Raw genomic sequence first — 19,905 nt, 5'->3', positions numbered from 1 at the left:
CATCAAGTTTTCCAAAAGTTGGTTTTAAACCACAATTTTAATGTAATAGATTCATTTTAACCTTATTCTTGAATAATGACTATTATCAAACGTACAAAGCAACTATTTTGCGATAATGTCTGAAAAATACTAATCCAGGGCTTGGGCTGAAATATCTTTCAAATATGACAAAGACATATTGAACATATTTCATTTTCTTGTCTAAATTTTCACGTCACAACCTAGAGAACAGGTTTGCTCCATACTGAAATTCCTCTTATCACAGCAGGGACATTATAAGAGAGCTCAAAATTAAAGAGAGAAGAGAACTCATATTCTCCTTTAATTTATAGACAACCAAACATGAACATAGTTATACTAAACAAAAAAACATACTGTATATATAATTTATTCAAAGCCCAGTCAGGAAAATATATCCAGTTTATTTAAAAGATGATTAAATACATCTGACGGGTTACCCTCTATACCATGGACAAATACAGAAAAGAAGAATACTATTCAGAGATGATGATCCATCACGTGCACTGCATAACCCTGCTCACTAATGTTGGGCCGAATACTGTATTTAATGCTTCATTAGATTCAATCATACGTGCTCTCGTTTTTCCAATGAGAATTGTTTCTATTTACAAAATGTCCATTTTTCTCAATTTTGGGTGGGGAAAATAATCCCTATGATCACCAGATCTAATATTATATTTTATGTTGTATTTAAGGAATGTTTCTATATGGTTTAAGTGGTTTTTACTCCAGAAATAAAAAGCACTTTTGAGGGTGGGGGGAGATGGGAAGAGGCGGTCAGCCTCTGATTTATTCAGATTATTCTGGTATCTAACAATTTTCAGATTATACTTTACTTCCCTTTATGGTTTGTATCCTATTATTAGAACATGGTCTTTTTTTCCTCTGGCATGACAGTTAGTTATCAACACTGAATTCAAAAAGATGTGTCTCAAACTCCAATCAGCCTGACTCCTTTTACGTCCAACTATTCTCCCAAGATTTCTGGACATGAGGCAGTACAGTCAAAACTACTTCTCCAGCCTGGCACTGATGCCAGCAAATGGCCCAAGAAGCTGTACAGAAACAGATGATGCACATGGACTGAGTGGAAGAGTTAGCAGATGCAGGCAGACTCTTACTGCGCCAACCATAAGGACATTTTTTTGTGACTCCACATCTCTTCAGTTCTCACTGTCAGGGCCCCACTCCTACATGCATAACCATGCAACTTTCTCATTAAGTTCAGATAGTACAATCCAAAAATGATTAGCTATTCTGCTTGCAACCATAAAGGATCAAATCTGTAGATCTCCTGGAGAATGAACCACGTGTGGTTTGGTGGGTTTTTTTCCAGATCTGTATTTTCAAGATGAAGTAGACGTCGGGAATTAGGAAAACACTTAGGAAAACTAGACTTTGCATTAATTTGCTCTGGTGTAAAATGGAGCTCAGTATTAACAATGAGGCAGAAGATTGTCTGAATGTAAACTCAGGACTTCAGTCAGCAAATTACTTGAGTCTAGCAATAGTTTCTGTCCTAACTGAACCAGCTGCAAGATCAGAGCAACACCTAGAATCTTCTCTCTCAGACACTTCAAAAAAACACTTTTTTTTTCCTTTTCAAAATGCCTTTTCCTCTACTGAAGAGTGTAAATCACATTAAGATTAAGAATTTAAACTATTTAGCTATTGAATTAAAAGATACTTCCACTATAATCCTACCACGGCATTCTCAAATAGATTTAGTACTCCATGTGATACTGAGAATGTGAGGATACCTCAAATATACAGTATTTCTGTTTGAAGTTGCTGTTATATACAGATTTGCAACACTAAATGCTGACATATAAGTAGGATATTTTTAACTATTCAATAGAACTGAAAAGTTTCACAATGCACTGATTTACTTGTATCAATTTTCGGTATTTCTGCCACCTTACACAACAAGTACATACACGAGTATCATGCACATATTAGTTCTATTTCAGTGCACAGGTAAAAGGAAAATGAAATCGGCTCATACAGCACAGAAGTGATTAAATGGTCTAAAAGTGACTAATGGCTCCTGCAGTACTAATTTCTATATGATTTGCTGACTTTTGATAAAAATACAGATTGTTTTTGAGAAGCTTCATAGCACATAAAGAAAATTAATGTTTCCAAAGTTAGACACCCTGAAGATAATCTGTCCAAAATAATTTTCGGTTTGGGCAGCTATAGGTATATGTCTTAGTTTGGTGCTCACCACTGGGGTTATCTAACTGAATTAAAGAAAAAAAAAATTAATAAACTGCTAAGATTCTAACCTGCTTTGTCTAATCCTGGCTGCGAACTCTTGCTTTCTACATGAAACAACTATTCAGTCACTTAATAATGGCACAAGTTTATTTTGTGATCACAAATGACTATTTTTAACATGTAAAGGAACTTCTGTGGGAACTTCAGGACAGTAATGTTTTGGTGGAAGGGGACAATGTGGTTGACTATTCACTCTGTGTATTTAAGACTGCATCCTAAACCATACAATTGAAACTTTTAGCACATTTGTGTGTATTATAACCAGAACATTGGAATCTTGGGAGTGACCTGTAGCTTCTTTTTAATCTATTACAGAGCTGAAACATGAAAATCTCTTGATAAAAAAAATAATCTATTTAGGTACAAATATATATTTAGATCTTAGTTTCTGCATTAAAAAAAAAAAAGGAAATACTTCATTTAATGCTGGTTTTCATCATTTGTGCCACACTTCTGTTCAGGAGAATACTATTTAATCACTGTTACTAAAATTTAAAAAAAAAAAATTACCTAGTCAAAATGCATTTATATTTTAACATCATTTTCAGTGATATCTATTTAGCATTTCACTACAGGAAAATAGCTATGTTCTATGAATCATTTACATCACCAAAGTGGTAGTGAGAGCAATATAATTTCATTATAAAACTTGGAAACAGTTTAAACATTATTTGAAAGCAAACAGTTACAGTCCCTTATGCCCATGTTTGGGAAGCATCCAAATGGAAGTTAAAGATGAAACATGGCATTTTTTCAAAATAAGTAGGAGCTATCCCAATATGCTGGCCAACATATATTGCCTCAATTAAAACCATATTTAAATATCCAAAGTTGTGCACCAGCAATAGCTGAGAGCCTATGCCTGTCAGGTTTCCAAAACTCTCTGCAATCATCAGTAAATATCTAGTCACCTTGCTGAAAAATCCTTCTCCACATGCCACAAGTAGAATCAAGGAATTATTTAGGTTGGAAAAGACCATTAAGATCATCACATCCAACCATTAACCCAGCACTGCCATGTCCGTCACTAAACCATGTCCCTAATCACCACATCTACGCATTTTTTAAACATCTCCAGGGATGGCGATTCCACCACCTCCATGGGCAGCCTGTTCCAGTGCTTTCCCACCCTTTCAGTGAAGCAATTTTTCCTAATATCCAATCTAAACCTCCTCTGGTGTAACTTGAGGCCATATCCTCTTGTCCTGTCACTTGTTATCTGGGAGAAGAGACCGAACCCCCCCCCTGCCTACAGCCTCCTCTCAGGCAGCTGCAGAGAGCAACGAGGTCCCCCCTGAGCCTCCGCCTCTCCAGACTAAACACCCCCAGCTCCCTCAGCCGCTCCTCACAAGACCTGTGCTCCAGACCCTTCACCAGCCCCGTTGCCCTTCTCTGGACACGCTCCAGCACCTCAACGTCCCTCTTGCAGCGAGGGGCCCAAACCTGAACCCCGGATTCGAGGGGCGGCCTCACCAGTGCCGAGTGCAGGGGGACGATCACCGCCCTGGTCCCGCTGGCCACACAGTTTCTGATACAGGCCAGGACGCTGTGGGCCCCCTTGCCCCCCCGGGCACACTGCTGGCTCATGCCCAGCCGGCCGTCACCCAGCTCCCCCAGGGCCTTCTCCCCCAGGCAGCTTCCCAGCCGCTCTGCCCCAGCCTGCAGCGCTGCCTGGGGCTGCTGTGACCCGAGGGCAGGGCCCGGCACTGAGCCTGGTTGAACCTCCTACAGCTGGGCTCGGCCCATCGGTCCAGCCTGCCCAGATCCCTCTGCAGAGCCTCCTGCCCTCCAGCAGAGCAACACACTCCCCCTACTTAGCGTCACTTGCAAACTCACTGAGGGTGTCCTCAATCCCCTTGTCCAGATCATCAATAAAGATATTAAACAGGACTGGAAGTAGAAAAGGTGAATGCATTTTCATAAATATATGAAGGATAGCCACGTTATCCTACACTGTGATTGAAACAGAAGTTATCAGTTGAATCCACATTTACTTCTTTTTTTTTTTTTTCATACCAGAAGTTTTAAATACGACTTTTTAGTGGAGCCGAAGTGAACACAGATCCTATGGAACACACATGCAAAATAAAGGTAGCAGAAATAATCTCATACCTGCCATTCCCTAACTTTTATATATTCAAAGTGTTTCAAGTTTAAAAAAATTAAAAGGCTTTTTAAGCAACTCTCTTTTTATGTTACTTTTACAGAATTTTCTAGGTTATGTGCTGTTTAAAGACAAGATGGGGAGATTTCTTTCATACACTTTAAAGTGCACATACCCCATATTACCCACCAATCAAGTGTTCAAATTTTCAGTTGCCAGTACCGAAGCACAACCTCCTGTCCCAAGAACTACAAGATCAAGTATACTATCTATAGGCACAACACTTATTTTGAGTTAAAAGAATAAGTCCGGAAATGAGTTTCTAAAGAAAAAGGTATAGACAGAGGAGAATCAGACCTTCCAAATCCCTCACTTCAGAGATTTCCTAGTGCAATGTCTCAGGTTCCTGCTATTTAGAGTTGAGTCCCAATCCTCAATGTTCAAACTTTGTTCTTACTTTGCCATATTACCAAACTCTTCAGTGATAGTATTAAGGAAAAGAAATTGGAAAAAGGCAAAAGCACTTCTATGGCTAAAGACATTACTCAGCTTCCATAGTGCAGCTGAGCAGCTGGACACTACATCTCAAAGTCAGTCAGGCTTGACAAAAAGAAGAAATATATTCAGGGAACTTAATTACAGAGGCTGACTTCCTAACAACTGATAGGACAGAATGCAGCTTTTTCAATTTTTTTTAAAATTTATATATATATATATATTATTTTTTTTACGTATCAATTTTGCAAGTATAATTTTACAAAGCTAAATCAATATTTAGTCACCATTTTGGAATTCTAAGGTACGTGTGTTGCTGAAGGATTTATGTCATATTGAGAGAATCTGAATGCAATGTAAACAGAGAGATAAAAAACACCTCTTCGCCCAGAAGTATTTGCAGAATTACTCGATGGGAAGTTGAACAAGCTGCCTTATTCCTGCATTGCACAATTACCTTTCTATAATCAGAACTCACTGCTGGTTGCCAGAATTATGCAACCCACCGGAAATTATGTTAATCTAGTTACCATAGTAGAGTATGTCCCTCCCTGATGCTACTCCCATGGACATGCAATTTATAATTGGAGCCAGTACAGTAACAGACTGCACTTGAGGACAAATTTACTTATCTCTTAGAAAAAGTAGTAAGTGTTGGGATCTTTGTAAGACAGCAGATATAGAGGTGATTCTGGTTTGGAAAAATATTTGATGCTTAACCTAGCTGTAGCCCACAACATTTTGAACTGTGAGGGTAATGAGGGAGGATGGAGCACACACAAGCTGGTAAATGTACAAGACTAAATGCGCTTAAAAAGAGGGTTTCGCTTTCTCAGATAGGTATTAACTAACTTGCATTTACCACTGTTGCCACCTTGCTCTTCCCCCACACCAACCTTCCAGCCTGAACTGCTTGGCCGTACCACCAAGTACTGTCTCCCACTTGAACTTCTGGTAAAATTAAAAGATGTCTGACATTTTGTTTACTACCATCAACTAATTTCAACATCCTAAAAGAGAAAGAAAGGCAGGGAGAATTTGCTTTACCACAAAATACTTCCGCCCACAAGTTCTGTAACTTGGGAAATTTCTAAGTTTAGCCTCACAGGTCAGGCAGTTGAACTGCTATTTTTAATCCAATTTTGAAAACTACAGGGCACTAGTAGAAAAATTCTTCTAGAAATGTATACTTAAAATTGAATTTTAATTCACCTTACTCCAACATGACTACATTAATACTGTTTTCAGTAACTTACACTATTAGCATTAATTTTTTCCAAGACAAAATAAGAGAATAACCCAGATTTTAAAAGCAATTAAGAGGATATAAATGTTGTGTGCTGCAAGAGCACAGTTCTCAAAAGACCAGAGTCCTGGCAACTATCATAATCCTTTTGAAATTGTGCATATTAAGATTAAAGATCACTTTGTTCCTCTATTCCCACAACTAGTTGGTATGGTAAAAAGATCAGTCCCCTAGTTTTATATGTAACATCTTTAACATTTGCTCTCCTTTCTGTGCGTGTGATTAAATGTAACATTTTGAAATCCCAAAGTTCTGAGAAAAACATAAATCCTTGTCCACAGCTGCTGTTTGACTCTGGAAACACATGCATTTTCTTTTCAAGCATCTACCATCAAAAAATCCCAAAGGACTTGAACTGGAGAACACCTGCATCTCTTCATTTAGTTCCAATAACAGAGTCTAAACTTCAAAATTACAAAAATAGATGCTGTGTTCAGCTGCAGTTACATTCTGCCCCTAATTCCCGTGAACAAAAATGCTAAGAGCATGAAATCATTCAGGCAAGCTCTGTCATCGAGAGGATAAGATTTTTTGCACCAGAAGCCCAGTGGGAACTTGATAGAAAACTGGCAACAATTACAGATAAAGTACATAGTGAAATCCTCAGGGAGAGGAAAGGAAATGTAATAAGATAGATGGGTATAATTTTTACACATTTATACCCAAACCACAAATGTGAATTGTCTTTAATTACTCCAATATATTTAGCATTCTTACTCATTCATTGAGTCAAGTCTTTCTAAAATACTTCAAATTAGTTTATGAATTCTCTTTTCAAGTTGTTTGGGTTTTTATTTATTTATAGCACAAGCACTCACTTATATTGGAACTGAGAACTTAAAATTACCATTGTTCCAGCTTTAAAATCCAGGCTTTGCGGTGTCTCCAGTCTAAGCAGTCAAAATTAAATTACAAAAAAAGTCAGTAACAGGTTTTTTAAACTGCAAGAAAGGGGGAGTTGGGGGCATTTAGGTGTATATGAATAAAACCAAACATATGTAAAAACTCTCACCTTCTTTCAAATAAGTTCTAACAGATAGAAATCAGCTGGTTCATGATAGGAAAAAGAAAATGTTCCTGCTGTTATATTTATGGCACTTTTTTCATGGTCAACGCTATGATTTCTCCAGTCTTAAAAATATTTTCAATTCACAAATTATTTTTTCCTGGGGGTGGGGGGAGTGGGAGGAAGAACTGCATGATCTTATCTAAATTTACAACATATTGATAGTGGAGGAAAAAAATCCAAAAATCTTTGTAAGTTTAAGGGAAATATCACTTAAATAAGAAATACCATCTTTTAAAGTTGAATATTGGCTCTTCAGCCTTCATGCAGCTTGCACAAACCAGAGGAGCCTTCTCACTCTTACTTTGCTCCACTGGGTGTATCAATTTATCACATACAAGCATGACATTAATACAGGTACTTTTGTTTACTCCCTTCTTTCACTGCTGCATTACTGAATATTTAAGCTTATCTCATAAAAAACTTTATTAATTGTATTTTTTACTTCAGTTCCTCTTGATTTATATATGTAAAGCTCTCCATACACCGGCTGTGCACACACTCTGATTATTCAATATGGCAAACCAAATGGAGCTTAATCAGCTCACCTCATCTATTTAACAGCTGCTTATAATTAAATACTAACACCAGCATTCATTCTGAAATCTCCCTATTTCTCTGAAAGGCCAGGTGAAACAAACAAGGTCTGCAGCTTGCTCTGAGGGTTAATAAAGCCAGGGTTATTTCAGAGAAGCAGTAAGAAGACCTTCCCAAGCCCTGGGGTAATAGAATAATCTCCTCTCTTGTATTTATTTTATATGCTGCAGTTTAGATAAAAACCAGTGGATATGCTCCCCAGTCTTTATAGCTATGCACACAGATACCTGGGGCAGTTTTTCATACAACAAAAGTACCGAAAACTAAAAGCACCAGCATGCAAATCTGTATTTAAGGACTGAACAAAATCATATTTTTATTCTTTGTCCCCGAATACTTCGTCTGCCGTAAGTGGATCAGTTTTCCACTGTGCTAATGACACATTGTGTAGCCAAACAGTAAAACACCCATGCTAACTAACAATCAGTATATGCACTTGTTATGCATGACACTTTGCCTGTATATGCTATACATCATACTCTTCAATGCAACCCTTTTTGTAGTTACATTTTCTAGGTTTTCTTCCCTTTGCTGGTTATACTCAATGCAGTATGGCACTACTAGAACCATGTGGGGTTTTCTCCTCTACCTTTCAGGAGCAACAACTAAAGGAGCACAACATAAAATACTAGTGCAAAATGCTTTACCACTTAAATAGCAAATACACCCTCAGCCTTTGCAGGGCCTAGAAACAAGCAGTAAGAGGAAGATGAACAACCATCGTGAAAACCATGGATTATATGATTCAAGTGGTACAAGACAGTAGACAGTTGCTGACTTAACAAGGGCAGGAGGAAAGGTCCCCTACCTTCTCCAAGTAAATATACCCTGGTAAGACCCCTCATGCCATTTGTACAACCTCCTCCTTGGCATTTAATATCCAAACAACTGCTCTGATTTTAGACCAAGCCATTTCCCATACAACTTCATAGAAGCCTAATAAATTAATTACTCTTCCTTCACTCATTTTTGAATAAGCAATACATTTTCAAAAGTCACTTGCATAGGCATTGTGTTCCAAGATTCTTCCAGAGCACCCAGAAATTCTCCTGCAACTGTTTCTCTTGGTTTTACACATAAAAAGAAATTATATCGCTCAGTCTTAATGGAGGTGGCTAATTTGCAACCCTTTAGCTTTGTACAGCTCCAGTGCACCCCCTGCCCTACTGCACAGTATGACCAGCAGCTCCACTGACATTGAGTTTGCAAAGTTTTCCAATAAACTCAATTATTTCCCCCCATATACAAGGATTCAGAGTGCTGGGTGACAACTAACTCAGTCTTCACCAAGCTGTAACTGCTACCCCCTTAGCTTTTTTGAGAGCATCAGTTACACAGCTGTATATGTACTTTGCAGAATTATCTGACTTGGCCAACCCCGGCCTTTATCTCCAGTGATCTGGTAACAATGAACACTTCTGGATGATTTTTCTCATCCCTCCTGGAAAGCTTTTTTCATTCTTTCTGCAAGCAGGTTGCACTAAGCTTTTCTCTGTAGTTCAAAGTCCTGTTCCAGAACATCATATCCAAAATTATTAGGATAAATTGCTCAAATAGCACTACTTCAGTACTGCACAATCATCTCCAGTAGTACAGCTTTAAACAACCCTTTTAATCCCGAGGCATAAGTTGAATTTGCTGTCAAATTATCCAATATAGCTTTCTTAATTCCCAGAAGTGACTGCAACTGACAGCAAAAGCATTTTTATGCTCTCAAATCACTTCATGCTTTCTCTCCATGTAATTTTCACAGTCATAATGAAAAGGATAGCCATATCTCCTGTGTTTAATTGCCTCAATTCCTTCAGCAAGTCTTTGAAAGCAAAGGCTTTTATTAACTCCCTCATCCTTTGTACAGAACCTGAGTTAATTTAAACATTAATGTTTCTAGTTTAATTTATATTTTTAAAAATTGTCAGCCACAGGTGCCACCCTACAGATCTAGAAAAGCAGAGCTACAGTCTGAGCATGCACATTAGCAACTACCACTGACTGCACACACTCAATACAACTTTCCTGAGGCATTATGGGGGTGAGTGAAGTGTCCGGTAAATTTTCAGTTCTAAAATCTTAGCATTTCATATATATATATATATTTATAAAAAAATATATCTCCATCCCTCTACAAAACAGGTAGCTCATACAAACCAATTTTCTGCCTCTCAAAGTCCCTGCATGTGAGTCTGGCCAGCACTTCATTTGTCAGTGCCTCAGTTGTTATGGGCATCTCATGTCACAACCTACCAAGTACTCTACTATCTAACTGGACTTTCCATAATATTGATGAGCTAAAATGTATGAAATCACTGTGACCTGTAACAAAGACAATAATTCTGTAGTATAGGTAACTATGCACAGCTCCTTTAAAATGTAATTAATACTCTAAGACAGAAGTCAGAAAATTAAACTGAAAAAATCCTGGAAAAGGGCAGAAAACATAATATTCAATGAAAGTAACAAATATCAACATTTAAAAGCTACTTATGTGACACAACAGGTGCAACAGATTCTTGTTTTTAAAAAACAGATGTGAATAATTCAGAGACTTGAATCATTAATTTCTTTTCAGTAATGTATTAGGTGCAGGAACTTAAGATAACTGTTATAAAAACATTGCCATAAACATTTCCAACATGATGCTCTCCAAGAAACATAAAGTACAGTTACTGAAAAAATAACCTAACAACTGCTGGAGTGCACAGTGCTTACAAATATTTACTTTGCATAAGAATCAAATGTTGCTTACATATGCACATAAAAATTACAAAGACTGTAATAAATTCACTGTTACTTTTCAGACTAATAACATTCAACAACCATTACACATGAAAAAAATTACAGGCAAAAAAAGCATGCACGCTTGTCAGTTTACTATTGTATTTCATAATATTGGGGTTTTTCCCTGTATTTGATTCCACTCTTCACATTGTAACAGGATAAACTTTTAAAAACCACAAAAGCATGATCATTAGAATGCACCATACTGACAGCAAAACCTAGATTCGTGTGCATTTCAAAAACTACATTATACTTACGTTAAACCAGATATACCTCATCCTTATCAATGTTGCTCAAAACAGACCGATGTTTTGTTTAAAGCCCAAAGAAACCATAAGAATGTCCGGTAAGAGTATTTACACCCACAAAATCAACAACTCTGTAAATATTAACTTTTTTTTCATTTAAATCCACCACGACACCAAGTTTGATGACATCGAATGTGTGCTCTGTAGCATTTTAAAAATTACTTTTTTATTATTAACAAATTTTATGATAAAAAATTCTAATTATAAGTTATCCTGCAAATTTATATGAACCATTTTGAATTCAGTATGTCAACTTCCATATATGAAGCTGAACTCAACAAATGAAGGGAAGAAAGAATAAAACTAATCATGGATCCTGCCCGCCAAAGAAAGTTAGCAAAAGTTTCTGTATAAATGAAAGGCAACCAAAGTCAATGAAACATTCCTTGTTGAAGAACACGTGCATCAAAACGCTGCTTTTAGGTTTTGTGTCTCACAGCGAGCTAGAGTTATAATGTCTGCAGTATGTGAAAAAGATACTTTGGCATTTGGTACATTTCATGTCAAGCCCTTCTTTTGAAAATTACATTGGATAGGAAAAATGTAATGCGATACCAGCTTAACAAGAGTTTTGCACTTACCAGAATTATGGCAGTAGTCCATATACTGTGGAATTTGAATTGTAAAGGCTACCAAATCTGGAGCTAAGAGAGATTCTGGCTTTCTGCTCTCATTGAGCCATTTACTGCTGTGTAAGTCTCTGGTGTCAGAAGGGCCTTGAATTAAAGGAATCAGCTTCTCTTTTCCACCATCACCTAAGATAAAGATTACACTCCTTACAGCTTTTACTGTAACAAGATAAATTTTCAACAGATAAACATTCACTAGTCCAAAGAGAACAGCTATTAACGTTATAAGTACAGAATTCAAAGAGGAAATAGAAAGAGCCATCTCATGCAAACTATTAAACAACTTCCTTAATGTTATCTTGTAAATGTCGTTACATCCAGGAGGATTTCAAATAAAGTAATCAATTCTCTTTACAACAGTAATTTCCATCCCAACTTTAAAAAATTAGTGTATTTAACTCTAAATTGAGTTCATGGTGATTTTTTAAAAATATTATTTTTATAATGTTGCTGATATTAGCTGCCTTCATATATGAAAAGATCACAGACATTGACTGGAAAAGTTCCTGTATGCTCTTCGAGAAAAAATTTATTATGGAAATTTAAAAACTGTTTACCAAAGAGCCCTCAAAAACTTCACAAGCAAAATACATACTTATACCTTTATAGAAAATGACACTTTAAAAAATAAAAAGGAATACATGGAAATTACACTACAAATAAAGCAAAATGCAACTACTCTGTGTAATACAAAAATGCAGAGTTATTCCAGCCTCTTTGGTGCTTTTAGATTAGTATTTGTCCCAGCAGAAAAAAACCCAGTATCTTTATTTTTTTGTTCAGTGTAAAAATTGACTATTCTGGGGCCAGACTGGATCATCCTGGCACACTTAACAATAATAATAAAATACCCCAAAACAGAATACAAAAAAACCCCTCTGATTCATAGGAACAATGAGTAAATTCTTGTTTCAGTAACTCTCCTTGTAAAAAGCAAGGCCAATTCTCCTATACAGGCAATAAAGTTTTACATGGTCCAGCTGCACATACCTGGGGCTTTGGCACAAATTTTTATTGATCCCACGGTCCCAGAGGCACATTTGACCAATGATGTGCCGCAGTACTTCAATTCAACATTCTGGATTGAGCCCTCAAGAGTTGGCAGGGGATTCTTAGATTTCACACCTAATAAAAGAAAACTGCAAATGTACTAGCTTGTTGAATTTAAATATTTTTATATTCCTTCACCAAGGCATTTAAACTTAATTATACTTTAATTATCTACCTTAGATGTTCTTATGGCATTTTTGTTGTGATTCACAGTTTTTAAATGGAAATGAGAGAATACTGTATATGGGCATTTTAGTACAAATATTTGTGCATAATACATATATATATATAAAAAATACTGTGAGGAAAACACACAAGGCCACTTAGAAATTGGAATAATAAATATGTATATATACACTTACACACACTTTTGTTTTCACTTTATAAGTGCCACCTCGACTACCCTCTTTCATGTTTTTATTATGACGCTTTCGTTTCAGGATCTTAAAATGTCTGTTTTCACCTTAGACAACAACATTTTACTCAGTAGCAACATAAAGCATTAAATCCATGCAGCTGAACGGCACAGAAGGCCAACAGCACACTTGCCATTTTAAACGGAAACTGGAGTTCAAACCTTGCCTTAGGTCACAAGTGGAAATAAGTTTGGTGGTCTTTCCTCAGCCCCCATTTGTGCACACCAGAAAACTACCACACCGGTTGGAAGGAACCAGTGCTATTGGCAGTCACTTCTGAAGAGCTGCCTAGAACCGTGGCGGCAGGCAGCAGGGGATCTTACAAGTCAGGACTGAGATATGTTGGCAGAGTCCAAGGGCAGCCCCCAAAACAGCCCCAGAGCATGAGTGGAGGGAGCCAGCCCTCCTATTCTGCACTGCACTGCCTAGCGGGAAAAAAATACATAAATTTACTTGTAAATTAGAAATAAATAGTTTCAACAACTGTAAGTAGTATGAAAGGAAAACCTAACAGAAGTTACCATTTTTTTAATGTTTTTTCCCCTCATGCAAAAGTCAGTTGGAATTTGTCAGCAAATATGACCAGCAGTTTGTTAATTATGCAAACATTAGTATAATAATGGAACTGTTTTCTTGCATATGTAATTATATAGCATTTGTTCCGAAATCCATAATTATGCAAGGCAAGTATTATGGAATATCAGAAGAGAAAAAATTAAAAGCATTTTGATATGTATTTCAAGATACTTACATTAAAGAAACTGAGTACCTTTTTTATAGAACTCAGTTTTTTGCACAATCACTTGAAGGCATAACGCAAAGAACAACCTTCAACATATATTAACCAGTAAGAAAATATTCCTAAAAAATTACAGGAAACAGAAGATTTAGGATTAAAGCTAGTAGTTCTGCTTTGTTCTCTGTGCCTATTTGAGTTCCTAAACCCTGAAGTGTATTTGGTAGTGCATGTAGAATCATTTGGTAAGCAGACTTCCTGATATATATTTAAGTTTTGTTCTGGTAAGACAATAAAATAATTTTTCAATAAAAAGTACTTTCCAAGGTAGGAAGAGAGAAGCAGCATATGAAGGAACACATGGCATTCAGTAAACCAGACTGCCAAGTGAAAACTAGGTTCCGCATTCTGTCCATACTTACTCATCAAAATTCAACCTGTCTTCTGTGTTTAAGGTATACCCAGCCTTCGCCCAATTTGTGACTCAGGCGGGCTTCAGGCTCAGAGAAAACGCTCGCTGCCACCCTTTCCTGTGCCTGCTACTACAATACCCCATGAGTTCTCAGTCTGAAAGATCAACTACTGGTTTTAGTCTCTGTGAACACAGCCTCGTTCTCAGTCTTGCCTGGGGTAAGCTGCTTTTAAAGCTGAAAATCCTCTTTGATCTAAGGCGTGGTATCAGGCACAACGCACGAATTTGTCAAAAGCAGATAGGGTATCTGTAGGCATTTCCTGGTCTTGGCTCTGCCTCTTTATACTTCCTATAAATTTGTGCTAATAGAGGTTATTGTATGGGGGAAACAAAAAAAAAAAAAAAAAAAAAGAGAGAGAGAGAGAAGTGGGGGGGGGGGGGGGAACCCCTGTCTTTTCCCCTGTCTTTTCCCTATTCCAAAACTAAGATTATAAAATACTGTCAGTAGCAGCCAAGATCACAGTCAAAGCAAAACAAATGTAAGTTCATAATCTGACCCTCATCTTTCAAGTCTTCTCAAAACAGGTAGCTTCTTGCCGTTTTCATCTTTCAGCAACTCTCTTATGCCTCAAAATACAAGGTGTTATGTCCGATACATTTCTGTCACTTCACCATGTAAGATTGAGTACTTTTAAAGCTAAGTATTTTCCATATCCTGGAGTCCACCTTTAGATGCATTACCCTGGACAACCCCTCTGCATTAAGACTAGAAGTTTTCAAGTCTGTTACATGTGTAACAAATACATTTTGTATTTGAAAACAAGGAACCAAGTTTCAAGTGATCATGATCCCTCTTTGTTTCTGTTCAGTCCTACTCCCTCACCAAATAACTTCTGGACTCATTGAATTTCAGCAAGGTATGGCAGTGTTACCAAAGATATCTATTTCCTATATTCTTCATGAAAACGCATGGATATTTCTCCTGTTACCTGACCAGTCAGCATGTGTATGACAGTCAGCAAAGCACAGCTCAAACTAGCCAGTGCACTGTTTTTCACCCAGCCAGAGTTAGGGATCATGATGGCAATCTAGGAAAGCTGAATGCCTCGGCCTTGAAGAAACCTACAAACCCTCAATATGTTACCATATAAGTAACAATTATTTTTTAATGCATACAAAGTAGTAACTGATAGCACTAATAAGCTATTTCTTTGTGGAACACCTGTTAGGGGGATATGACGAACGCTTTCTCAGTTGTTTTCAATTATTTGAAAAGAAAATAAAAAAACATTAGGAAAACACAGCATAATCATGGCCCTCATTTTCTACGTTGGTTTTCTACATCCTGCTCTCAGTTTTAACACCTGATAAACACAGCACACCACAGTAATAAAGAAGAAGTTGCAAGAAATATTAATTCTGCTCAGGTATCACAGCTCTGGACCAAGGGATACTCAGAAAACCCATTTATTAAATATTAAAATCCTATACAGCACATAAAGAATAAGGAACTTAGGATGTCTAACTAGACTTTCACCATGAAGACAACAAACACCTGAACCTAAGGTGACTCCCCTTGCCTAGGTACAAGTCTCTTTGTCAAAGTGCAGAAAGTTTAGAGACTTTTGGTGAACCATGTATAACGAGTATGTTTAATATAGAGAAACAGCACATCTTCTTCAGTCCCTGAAAATTTTTGGAAATTATGAACCATCCCTCATAAATTTGTCAAATTGACAAGCTGCTCTGTATAGAAAAAAGAAGCCTTGTTTCCTACGTAGACCTCTGACTATCTGCAGTTTCCATCCCTGTAATGTCAGTTCTTCCCAAATATTGTTCCTTATTATCTCTTTCATTATGATAATACCATTATAAAATCAAAGTCTCACCAGTTGTACACATAGTGAAAATACACCTTACATCTCAGCAAACAAATGTTTAAGCAAGTGAAGACTAAGGCTTCCTTCCCTCCCCTCAATGTTTATAAACTTTTCAAAGTTGTGTCTTCTTCAGGAATTGATTGAGCAGGAAGATGTTAAAACCCCTAGAAATGTTCCATGCCTCCAAATACTACCACAAATTCAATATTATTCAATATATAGTATAATAGTGTTGATCAGACAAACATTTCAGGAGATTTTAGTTAAGACATTGAGTTTGAACTCAAAGAAGAACCAGGGAAACCAAATCTATCGTTTCCAACAGCAACATTATCCAAATTCAATGTCCTGTGAAAGAAGCATGAGAAAGCCTTATTTCCAAGGTGGATGACAACAAAATAGAATTTTTGCTGTACTCGTTCTTCTGGAATCACACTTTCAAAAGCAACACTGATTTACTTGACTTTGTTGCTCAGTGTAGTCAAAACTGGAGAAGAGAGCAACAATGGTAGTTTTTCCATACTCCTCATATTTTCTTTAGCTAATTTATTATTTTTGTCAGGAACACAGTAATTAAAGACTTTATGGAGACAGATACATACACCTGTCTCCACCAAATATAAGCTACGGCTGCTTCCAGATAAAAATGACAATTTCTTAGTTGCGTGATTTTCATACTGGAAACATCTCGCTCTATTTGCAGTAAGAATCAAGTGTTTCCTTCCTGATATGTAACCACATTTATAGCTGGTTATCAGTCTAGTTCAGTTGAGACTATCACATAAATACAACATATCACCAAAGACCTAAAAAGCTGTTGTTTCCATACTGCAGAACCCAAAAGTAGGCATAAAGATTTTCAAACTTAAATTCTACTATGCCTTGACAATTTACACCTTGTGCACACTAACTTACTTTAATTTTAACTCCAAGTGCAAAGAGCCATTCTGTTCTACAAACATGCACAGAAGTATCACACCATTGACAAAGGTTCTCCCACACTTTAAAGCAGGCATTCACATCCTCCCCCCAACTTTTCTGGTCATAGCTTTGGTCCTCTCCATGTACATAACCCACCTACGCAGCTTGCCCCAAGTCCCTGCATTCAGTGATGTTCTATGTGCAACCAGAAGGGAATTAACCTCCTACCTAAGGCCTGAAGACAGATCAAAATTGTGTTTCTATAGATCAGTCCAGCATTTCTGCTTACAAGTCTATTAATGCTAAGCAATCATTGAATTCAAGGCGTGTTTTAAAAAAGTGACCCAATTAGTCATTTTACTAGTGGCCAATACATCTTTTATTAATTTGCTCATAATAAAGTAAATTTGCATTGATTAATGGAAAAACCAGCAGACAAAAATCTAAACTTATCAATAGAAAAGACAGGAAACCAGCAAAAGAGGTGTGGTACTGATTCTGAGGACAAGAGTCAGGACTGTGTGCCGCCAAACCCCTGAAATATAATAAATAATCCTTTAGAAAGATCAGAAACGAGAGAACTGCAAAATATGAAATAGGAAATGAATAAGGCATGACTAAAACTTCTAGAAGCAGCTCCACATGAATTCTCCCCATATTTAGGTTATGGCCTTAGAAGGAAAAATTTCAGTATTTAAAGCATGAAGTACCAATAAACTATGGTTTGGCAACATGGTATAGTAAAAGACTGTCACATACATGTCAAAATGATTTCAAACTCAGTAAAAAGATCAATCCATGAATAAAAGCAAGGAGCTATTATCCAAATGAAGTAACATTTAGGCCTCAGTCTTACTGGAATCAAGAAAAAAAAATCCAATTATTTTCCAGAAACATATATTTAAGTTTTACATGACTAACACAGAAAACCTAGTAAGAAAATCTAAGCATAAGAGAAATGTCATTTCTTTCACGAGAGAGATTCATTTGCGTTTGATCCCTGCTTAAGGATTGCCCTCAGTGAAAACTTTGGAAAGTCTCTACTGGACTTGGTTAGAGAGATGACACTTCTGAGGAACTTGAAGATAAAACCAAACTTAATTCCTTCCTCCTTGCAGTCTGAACATAATAGAAGCCATAAAGACCAGCTCTAACTGGCATCAGTCCTACTTCTCACATTCAAATCACTGGGGGAACATGAGCTTTCACGTTCTTTATTGCAGTAAAACAGCAGCAGCATAGGAACTTCAACATGTCTTTGAATCACTGTGCTTCCTCACACACAGCACTTGAAGGGAAAACACTAGGGTTTTATGTTGGGGATTTTTTTCCCCTCTTTTTTTTGTGTGTGAGTGTTTGTTGTTGTGTTGTGGTTTGGGGGGTGGGGGGGGGCGGGGGGGTAGTGGGGTTTTTTTTTGTTTTAAATTGGAAAAACAGAGGGTTTTTTTTTCAAACGTAGAAGCCAGGTTATAAATACTTCCTCAGTTTTTTCTGTAGTCAAACTAAATCTTTGTGATGGAGCTCCACAAACATCTTTACTGTGTTCACAATTACACATTTTTAATCTGTCACTATATTTTGCAGCCCAAACATAGACGCTCACAGGCTACTGTTTTCTTTCATCTTCAAAACAGTAATTCAGGCAGCTTATTTTAAGCAGGAGTCAAGGGACATGTCTAATATATTTTTTTTCCTAATTCAGCTTTATTTACCATTACTATTGCTATTCTGATTATTATAATTATTTTCTTGTAACTGTGTCAAGCAGTTTTCAGTCTACATACCACTATTCAAAGAAACTGTTATTTCATCCCCACACACTCCCAAGACCTAACAGGGATGTAACAACAGGATTATGGTTGACTTGTTTTGCAATGTAAATTGGACAGATTTTCTTCTGTCTTAAGCTTCTTGTGAGAGTTCCACACCTAAATGAAACCTGTCCTAAAAAATAATTCTGCTTTCATTTTCTCTTCAACTATGGTACTCAAAGAAAAGTAAATGCATGGAAAAGTGAAAGCAGTTATTGACAGACTGAAATAACTCTCTGAAGAAGGTCAAGCTGCTTTTTTCTTAGGCAACAACGCAAAATATTTACCAATGTATCTACTGATCTCGCCATCAAAACATAAGCTGCAAAAGCCGCATGTATGCACACACATTACACAAAAATTAAACTCGTCACATACTTTCAGTATTTTCACAAGCAGACCTCAGGGCCAAGCACACAGCTAGTCATACACTGGTCTCCACCTTGAAGATTAATATTAAAATCTCAGTAACTAAGCACTTTAATCCTTAAACTGCCTGTAAACTAATTAAGGCTTCTCCATTTCCTAAACGCTAAAACAGGCATAGGACCGTCATTTAATAACGAAGATTTACAGATTGCAAAAAAAATTCCCAGCTTGCTAAAGAACAATACCCTTTCACCTACAGGGAGAGGCACTTAAATCTGGCAAATCCCTGTTGCTACATTCCCGTTCTGACACTCCACTCAAAGGCCTTCATACAGGTCCCCATCTGCCTTAATCCACAAACTTCTTGATTTTTCTAAAATCCTACTTCAAATGGAAAGTTATGCTGTGATTCAAAGACTGAAAATTAATATAGAAGAAATCATGGAACACTTGGAATAGTATGTTTAAGTCATTCTAGGTCAGAAGCACCTCTGAATAACTCTTCATGAGAATCCGTTTTAAGTGATTTGGATACTTTGAATGCTCACAGAAGAACTAAACAGCTACTGGTGAAAAAAAAAAAACCACTTTTCTGAAAATACACCAGAGTTAGGAAATGTTTCCGAACTCTACCCACTGTACTCAGGCCAGCCAGCAAACATTCACAGACTTACTACCCACAACCTATCAAAAGGACAAGGACCATCCTGAAACACTTTCAGTGTA

General features: G+C 37.0%; 1 protein-coding gene across 7 annotated transcripts in view; it reads right to left on the bottom strand.

Moving 5' to 3' along the window:
* The window catches only part of VPS13B (vacuolar protein sorting 13 homolog B), a 477,375-nt gene that overhangs the window by 313,423 nt on the left and 144,047 nt on the right, over positions 1-19,905 (bottom strand). For all 7 annotated transcript variants that reach the window (XR_005827096.1, XM_040588251.1, XM_040588255.1 and 4 more), the window contains 2 exons: positions 12,575-12,709; positions 11,537-11,710 (listed from right to left, as the gene is read on the bottom strand). Coding sequence is in view for 6 of the 7 variants with exons in the window: in XM_040588251.1 (XP_040444185.1) it covers positions 11,537-11,710; positions 12,575-12,709 (309 nt within the window). In the remaining variant the exon portion in view is untranslated. The remainder of the gene's footprint in view (positions 1-11,536; positions 11,711-12,574; positions 12,710-19,905) is intronic.

Source organism: Falco naumanni, chromosome 3, assembly GCF_017639655.2.
Source record: "Falco naumanni isolate bFalNau1 chromosome 3, bFalNau1.pat, whole genome shotgun sequence".
NCBI classification, from domain to species: domain Eukaryota; kingdom Metazoa; phylum Chordata; class Aves; order Falconiformes; family Falconidae; genus Falco; species Falco naumanni.
This window is presented reverse-complemented; position numbering and strand designations above follow the sequence as displayed.